Source organism: Nelumbo lutea, chromosome 6 (assembly GCF_056320005.1).
Source record: "Nelumbo lutea isolate HS-2025 chromosome 6, American lotus-T2T, whole genome shotgun sequence".
In the NCBI taxonomy this organism is placed as follows: domain Eukaryota; kingdom Viridiplantae; phylum Streptophyta; class Magnoliopsida; order Proteales; family Nelumbonaceae; genus Nelumbo; species Nelumbo lutea.
Window position 1 is genome coordinate 68,475,973 of NC_142689.1, and position 9,322 is coordinate 68,485,294.

General features: G+C 37.5%; 1 protein-coding gene across 1 annotated transcript; it reads left to right on the forward strand.

Annotated features, from left to right (window-relative positions):
* Nucleotides 1–6,682: 6,682 nt before the first annotated feature.
* LOC148849462 (uncharacterized) lies at nt 6,683–7,585 on the forward strand. Its single transcript, XM_088951415.1, has one exon. It carries the CDS (start codon nt 6,683–6,685, stop codon nt 7,583–7,585), a length of 903 nt encoding a protein of 300 aa, XP_088807541.1.
* Nucleotides 7,586–9,322: the final 1,737 nt, after the last annotated feature.

Sequence of the window (9,322 nt, forward strand, 5' to 3'; positions counted from 1 at the left end):
TGGTCAGGTTACAAACTGCATTTTGATGTTCGTAGCATATTATGGTCCTATGATCGGCATGGGTTAGCTTGAGACGGGATCGGCTGAATCTCCATTTTGCAGATATAGATGTTTAGCATGAGACGGGATCGGCTGCCCACAAAGCGCATCCCACCGCCCTTTCCCTCCGTGCATTGGAATTATCTCAGTCCCCATCACAAGAACGGGAGATGTTCCAGTGCACGGAGGGGATCGGCTATGGGGCGCACTGTGTGGGCAGCCGATCCAATCATTGTCTTTGGAGTAGAAATAAGGGCCTGTTTGGTTTATGGGAATAGGGGTCTGAAATAGGAGTCGGAATAGTTCATTTCGATTCCAACCAAGTGGTTGGATGGAGTCAGAATCTGATTCCCCATTCCTGGTAGAATGGCATTTCCCATTTGAGGGAATGGCCATTCCTTTCCCGTCCCTTGGGAATGAAATCTCATTCCAGTTGATTCTCATTTTGATTCTAATTCTTTTTTGAACCAAACAGGTTACGGGAATAGACCATTCCAATTCCAATTTCAAAGGAGTTTGGTTCAGATTCAACTGAGAATCAAAAGGACCCAAGAGTTGAATGAATGCGAATGAAGAAAAGGATCCATAATTTAGGATGCAAATGTTGGGAGTAATTGGTGATAAGAAGTAATTTTAGTAGATGATTTGGTAAAACTCGCAGCTAAGGTTCAAAGTATCAATACATATTGGCCCATATCGGCCGATACGCCCCTCCAGAGGTTGTATTGGGTCAGTCACTGGTTCAGATGGTAGTTGAGCCTTAAACCAACCTTTCAAAACTGGTTTTAAACAAAATTAAATAAAACCCAAAAAACTATCAATACAGCCCGATATGCCTCTACCAGCTTATCAGGCGCATCTATATTTTGAACCTTGCAGCCACTAGCCAGTATAAATCGATCTTACAGCACTATTCATGAAGATTGTCCTGCCTAGGTAATGTTTCTTGCAGTGGTAGGATTAAAAATTTGAAGCCCACTCTCTCGTGGCTGGCCATCAACCTTGAACTCAGATGCATGCGTCCAAACATTGCAGTTTAAGCTACACTTCTGTCCTGAGTTTCAACCTGGCCAAAAGACGGTTCTGTCTTCGAATCATCGATTTGAACAACGGTTTATTCGTTGTATTCAATTTTAAAAACCTTGGTTAAACTTACTATTTTTGATAATTTCTTATTTTTCTGCTTTTTTAGAATTTTTAATTTCTGATTTGTTCAGAAGGTTGTGTTTAGTGGTGTTTTAACTTTTGGGGTTGGTTTAATGGGGTTTTTGAATTCTGATTTGCCGAGTTAAATCAAAGTTTGAGTGAGTCCATATGTATGACTTTGTAGTTGCCTAATTGCCCTGGCATTAATTTTAATGAGTTTTGGATCTTCCCATGTTTTTCAGAGTTTCTCTCTCGTAGATTTAAGCGGTTTGTTAGTCAGGACGAGATAATGATCGAGAAGAAGAAAGGGTAAGGTAACTGATCCAATATGAGTAATGCGAAGAGGAGTATTATCAGCAGTATGAAAAAATGGGTTACCTTTTTATTCTTCGATCGAATCAAGAGCAGCTTTTGAATCAGTAGCTTTACTTCTTCATCCTTTCCTCTAGAAAAATCTAAATAGATATAAGACATTTTCTTTTATATTTTAATAATAGTAATTATTATACTATTTTAAAACGTAAAGATTTCAAATTTATCAAGAATTAATTAAAACTTTAATAGGTGGGATCCATGTTAGCATGTTGTTACGCTGTTTGTAAGAGCATTCATTGTTTACAAAGATGGGAATCATTATGCCCAGATTCTTGGGCTCTCTATTTAAATATTATTTTTCTTGAGTATTTTTCTGGTTCCAAGGGAATTTTTTTTCATCTAATATTAGTTAATTCTAGAAAATTTGATCAATTCTTGAAAGAGAATTTCCTTTTCCAATGCTATATCATTTGGCCCGGAATCAGGCCCAGCCCGGCCGGGCCTGTATAGACCTAGGCTAGGATTTATGTTTCAGGCCCAGAACTCTGGGCCGGGCCAGTAGGGCTGTTCATAACAAGACCCAAATCGATCAAACCGACCAATCCGGTCTGATCCAATCCGAGTTGATCGGTTTTTCTTCAGTATCGGTCGGTTTCGGGTTACAAAAAAACATAAACCGATAGTTCGGTTTGGTTTCGGTTTTCATGTATGAAAATTGAAACTGAACCGACCCGAACCGACTTAGATATATTATATATATAATATATTTCAGATATATATTATATATATATGGTATATTTCAATTTTACTATATATATTTCAGTTTTAATATATATTTCAGATATATATATATATATATATATATATATATATATATATATATATTGTGGAAATATTTCATCTTTATTTCAGAAATATACATATTATATATAAAATTTCTGATATATAAAATATTAGTTTTAATCCATCAAATCATTTTTAATTTTCAGGCATCCAGCCTTTGCTTTGTTAGACTTGAATCCTTTACCATTCACACCGAGAAAACCATTCACAAAACCGACCCAAACCGATTCAAACCGACCAAGTCGGTTTTACTTAGTACTGGGTCGGTTTGGTTTCATTTCTAGGTAAAATTGGGTCGGTTGGAAAAACACCAGTATATCGACCCAATCCAACCCGTGAACAGCCCTACAGGCTGGGCCTGGGTCTAAGCTATAACCACTATCATAAGTGCAAAGCCCGGCCCGACTCATGATCACCTCTAGTTCCGTTTCATCTTTGAATGTTTTTTTGTGAAAAACCGTTGACTTGATCAGCTAGTTACGCGGTTGAATGGTCAACCCATTTGACCTACACAATGTTTTTTGATCATTTTTGTTTTAATTATTTGTTTTTTTTTTACATAATAAATTGCAGATTAATATCTTATACTTTAGAGGACTAGTCTCACTTTAATCATTAATCCTTTTCTGGATTTATTTTAGTTGGCACGATTGTTTAATATTCTGTGGTTGTTGGAAGGCTTTTTGTAAATTGACAAATTGTTTTTCTCTATCCATTTTTGTAAATTTACAGAATAAATTGCACGATTGTTTTTCACGAAGATTATTTAATTTGTATTTTTTCACATTTCACTTAATATCGATTAACGGTTTTGGACTAAATTGACAGTTAGAGTTTAAGTATTGCAATGATACTTTTTGAAATTCGAGGATTAAAATAAGACCAGTCCCAAAGTTGGGTAATAATCCGCAATTTACTCTTTTTGAAATTCTTCCATTCATCACCCCATGCTTGTCTAATAACAAATGGTCGTTAGCCATTTGAAGTAAAGCCCTTTTTCATGAGGGATGTGTCTATCAGCTAGTTGATGATATATGTGTTCATACCGATTAATGCAAATGATTTCTGTGTCCATCAGCTAGTTGATGATAAAATTGTCAATGCCTACATGCATGGTGGAAGGCTAATGGAACGATTAAACATGATGACTGCCTTCAGGCTTCTTAGAACCAGACTTTTTCTTTGTCTTTTTGATACATAAGAAAGCTGAAACCCCCAATCGATATTTGTATGTAGTTACAGAAGATGGGAAGAGACAGGAGGAATCTTGGCAACCTGGCAAATGGCAATGCGGTAAGTATGGTCTTCTCTCTATGGTTATGCTGTCACAATTTTGGTTAGCAAAATCTACTCTGGCTATTAAAGAAAACAGCTTAAATGCTTTCTGTATGCAATGGTGAGGTGTCAGCTCCCTCGTTGTTCCCTAGCACTGTAACTCCCATATAAACAAAATGATCAGATCGCCTTTAATTTTAATTAAAGCCATGCATCGAAACCCCCTTCTCTCCTCCCCCACAAAAAATCCTCCTCTGTATTCATGCAAACGCAACTTTCACCAGAAATCCAAAGAATTTTGGCAAACGGATTCGTGAAAATTTCGTGATCAATTCAACTAACTGTCAGAAATATAATGCCAAAAAAAAGATTCTTTTCTGCAGCTCATTTTTATTGCAAAGGTTGTTGGAATCCTGTCGAAAATATGAGCTGTCGGTTTTTTCGACTATACACTATTTAATTCTTGTTTTCTCTCATTGTTCTTAAAATTCTATCATGTATTGGTTATTATATAAAAGTATTATTTTTTATTGATATTAAGGGCAAAAGGTTGCCTTTATCTGCTAGAAACCCAAAAAACAAAAAGAAAAGATATCACAATTGAACCGGTTGAACCACAAGATGAGGCTGTATTTGGTTGAACGTCTAGTTATGTTTTCAATACATTGCCTTGTTGGAGCATGAATAATTCATCCATGTGTATGTATGCACATGTGCGTTCTGATCTGATGCATACTACGACGACATTCATAGTCGCAAGCTGATGAAGCAACCCATCACATTACATGGGACTATGGGAGGGAGACCCAGAAGAGGGAAACATGGATCTGGCCATCGTCTGAGCATCATAGTAGTCGTAGTGGCTGAGGGCTGTTGCATCTGTTGTATGTTTTGTTGGCAGCCGAAAGCAAGATGTATTTGTGTCTCATGTCTGATGATTTGAGTGATTATATGCATCAAACATGTCGATTAATGTCGACTACCCAGTACCCATTTCTCATGTTCGATGGTTTGCTTCATTGCTTGTGACGGGAATGACACATCTCTGAACAAGATATATAGTTAATGGTTGATGAGAAGCATTTGTACAACTCCATCGGGCCGGAGCCAGAGAAGCCTGCCTGAAAAGTGACAAACCACCACAAATTTCTATCCGTCTGCACTGGCAAATGAAACGTGACTATTCTACTGTATACCCTATTTTAATTTTTATCAAAACAACTCCCTGCAGCCGTGCTGCAGCTGTGTTTTCAACTCTTCTTCCATGATTCTAAAACTTCTAATGGCCGGTGTCGATGGGTTTGGTTATTGAATATTCATGGTGGATTATTGAAGTCCTCAACCTTTTTTATTTTTTATTTTTTTACTTCAAGACATTGAAGTATTTCACCAATATATTCCCTGATCAAGGAGATCAGTGCTAGCAAACAGCAAGTTTTTCTTTTTTTTTTTTTTTTTTGCAATTTTCGCAAAACTTTATCTGAAAAAGAAAAACAAATTAAAGACCAAAAGTAATTTAAGAATAATGGGGTGATAGTCTTTGTTTGATCTAGAGGATATATCTATGAACATTTCCTGAATGAAACATCTCCTCGGTCTTCTTAGATTTAGAATTCTTTTTCTTCTTCTTGCTTTTCACTATCACTCTATCCTAATTTGAGTCATTTATCTCCTTGGGTATAATTAATAGTTTCAATCGGGTTCCCATCCACAAAATCAAATTTCTTTATGAAAGTTAATGACCATATAAACAGAAGTCATCGGGCATATATCATCAAGAACACCCTTAAGTTTAAGGTAAATGTAGGACACAATAGCATTAATCATCCATATACCAATAGTTACAGACTTCTGATCTATTAGTAAGGACAAATGGAGTTAGGCAAAATCAGAATATATGTCGTCCTCTGTTTGGGGACAAGGAAACCTTTAGATTCTTAAATCGTATCTACTGATGTATGGAGGGCGGGGGAATGGCACTACAAAGTAATCGTGAATTAGCAAACAAAAATTAAGCATAAAAGTTGAAGATAATAATTCTGCAACAACACAAATGGAACATTGTATCATTTCAAGCGACTAATACCAGTGGCTCAGTGGGGGCACGTTGGTCCCCCAACATTATTTCAGATATGTGAAGGCATTCAAAATTTTGTGCTTTAAAACAAGCTAATTAGTATAATCTTATTTAACTAATTAATTGATTTACTACATACAACCAAATGTGTTTGCCTCCCCAAGTTCAAAGTAATCCTGCTTAATCACCAGAGCAGAGAAGAGGATACATCACTCGGTAAATTAATTATAGATCACTAGCTAAGGGTGCAATGGATCAGTTTTGGATTTGGATGGACCAACAAGACATATTAGATTTGATCAATCGGGTCTAAAATATTTATTAGATTGGATTGAACCTGGTCTGTCCGTAACAAATTTATATTGAATTGAGTTGGATTAAGCCAATATTTGGTCCATTGATATAAGATAAGAATATATGTGTCAATGGACCAGGTTTTTGGTTAAAACCAATCTAACCATCCCTCAAACAACCATAACAGAAGGTTGACCCTAACAATCCATTCAATTCCAAACCACTGCGCTAAAACCACTAATCAAAACCTTGGATGCATTGCTGCGTCCCCATGGAGTTTAGCCTTTCCATCTTATATATAATATGTGATCATCGTCAATTCACCATCTCTCTGTCTGGGAGACATAGTGACACTCTAGCTACTCGTGTGTGTACATTTTATATTTGTTTTATAAACCATGCATGCGCATGCATGCATAACCTATAATTAATTTCTGTGAAGTAGATCATTTCCAACACTGATGAGACATCGCCGGAAAATAAATCAAGTTCCACCACATGACAGCTTAGTGTTGTTAGGAAGTTCAAGGGTGAGATTCTTCGTGTCTCTTCCTTACTCTTCTCTTCCTCTCCCTATATATAATAAGGTCCCAAAGGTGGTGAGGCCACATCTTCATATCTATACACATCTCCAACATAACATTCAATTGCAATAGATAGCTGGGTTTCTTGATCTGTTAATTATAAGAGAAGATGGCTACCACCCTTTCAACTCCTATAGCGCCTTCTCATGCTCGTTCTACCAGTTTGCCCTCCGCATCTCATCCTCTTACTCTTGCCGTCGAGGAACAGTTGCACAGATTAAGGGCTTCCGAAGCCCTATCCTCCTCCTGCTCATCATCATCACTCTGCAACAACTTGAGTGCTCTCCATGACTTGTTCGAGTGTGTAGACGATCTGCTTCAGTTGCCACTCACCCAACAAGCTCTCTCCCACCCCAAATGGGCAGACGAGGTGTTGGACGGATCTCTCAGGTTATTGGACATCTGTGGCACCACTAGGGATGTTTTGTCACAGCTCAAAGAATCTCTGCAACAACTTGAATCATCTCTCCGGAGGAAACGAGGCGGAGAATCTGGTTTGGCAACCCAAGTTGGTGCTTACATGACATTCAGGAAGAAGATTAATAAAACTATCCACAAATGTCTAGCAGATTTGAAGAAGATGGAGAAGCACGCCTCCTCTGCTCTCTTCATTAGCAAAGATCTTGACCTTGTGGCCATTGTTAACATACTGCAGGAAGTGGAAGCGATCACTGTCTCGGTGTTCCAGTCCATATTGTCGTTTGTATCAGGACCAAAGGCACAATCAAAGACCAGTGGTTGGTCTTTGGTTTCGAAATTGATGCAACCAAAGCGCATAGCATGCGAAAGGGAAGAAGAGGATGGCTGCGGTGAGATGGAGAAATTGGATGGTGCTTTGTATGCTCTGATCAACTGCCAAAAGTCATGTATGGGCAGCGGACTGCAGAACTCACAGAATCAATTGGCTGAAGTTGAGATGAATATCCAGGGACTTGAGGATGGTTTAGATTGCGTCTTCAGGCGTTTGATCAAAACCAGAGTCTCACTCCTAAACATTCTCAATCACCATTAAATATATATGTCCATTGGAAACTCCTTTGAGTTTTGTACGTCTATACATTTTTGTAGAATGATCAAGTATATGCATACAATACGCTCATGGAAAAATCAGTATTCAAATAATGAAACAGAAAAGGATTCAATCTCAATTTTCAAATTGTCTATTGGCTAATGATCTTTCTCTTTGTTCCCCCACTTTGGTTGATGACATAGAATAGAAAAAGCAAACTTCTTTCCAAAATTATATATGATCTCATCAGTCGAATATCCAGTCGAGTTTCACCTAGTTTGGCCATGTCGACCCATCTACTTCCATCGGCAAAACCAGTCTGCACATTGATCTAACCCATGAATTCGGTTGAGTTGAGCTTACGCGTACGAGTCCGGGTTGACTCGTCCAATTTTGAAGCTATGCCATTTGCACCTTCAAGTGTAGATTATTACCCAATGTGGCATGTCCTGCCTTGAACAGGAGGAGAAGAGCCTTCAATTTGAGCAAGCACGCTAAATTATTGTTGTTGTTGCAGTAGGTATTAGGAAGGTCTGTGCAGAGAAATTATATTCGATGATTTTTACACAATTGAATAGATGGATAGATCAACTAAACATTATTAAAAATCAACAAGTAACTATCAAGATTTAGATGAAATGAATATTAATTCTGTAATAATTAACATAGACCTAACTCAAGGCTGTCAAGATTCCAATTGTCTCCCTCTGCACATGGACAAGGGCTGAATGATGAAGCTCAAGTCATTGTGAAAGGATCTCTCAGGCTTTCCAATGGAAGAAACTCAATGCTACGTTATGTTAAGCACGCGGTATCAAATCAAATTTCGGTTTGCCCTGTTTATCTGGTCAGCGCCAGTTAATTAACCATCTGAAACTCTGAACTGGAGACAAGGTGGCTCAGCTATTCATCTTATTAGCCAAACAAGAAGGGTATATCTTTAATCCATCAAATTTGCTCCTTAATTTAATCAAAACCTGGCTGCACTTTGTTTTTCCATTGCACTTATCCTGCACTTCCATTCAATCTGTGATAGGTGTGTCCAATTTTATATGTGTGCATGGTCTCATATGCATGGATACCAATTTAATTACAACGTGTAATTGGATACTTGTCACATGCTGAATGGACAATTTATATCTACTGCTCTCAAGTCTCAACTGGGTTCAAGACCTCCTTAATGTTGGAGAATAAAAACTTGTTCAGAGACCAAACCTAACAGCTTAAAATTTTAAGTGTAAGGGTTCTTCGAGATGGTATCAAAGCCTGTTTTGTTTGGCCACATGATCATGATCTAGTGTTTGATCCTCGTTGCCCCATTATACTTAAAGCCCAATGGATTTTTGTATGAAGGAGGGTGTCAGAGAATAAAAATCTATTCAATGACCTAACCTAACACCGGTGTTAAGTAAGATTTTTGTTGAAGGGTTCTTTGAGAAATAATTATTATTATTATTATTATTTTGCAGACATAACCAAAACCAAAAGATTCATGGTTTTGTATGCACCATCATAAAGCCTCTGTTTGGAGAAAGAGTTACATTCTTATAGCACTCACACGCGCAATAAAAATAAAAAGAATTACAGGATTGTTTAACGGTTGAAACTGTCGATATTAATCAAGAATTAATCAGTGACTCATTACATCTGTTTCTATGTTAAAGTTTAATTATATATTAATAATGGGCCGGGTGACTGCCTGTGGGAGGTCTAATGGATATGTAGACCAAATCCCAGTCC

What these genes read in the sequence shown, in the direction of transcription:
- LOC148849462 (XM_088951415.1), top strand. Translation starts at nt 6,683, where the DNA reads ATGGCTACCACCCTTTCAACTCCTATAGCGCCTTCTCATGCTCGTTCT.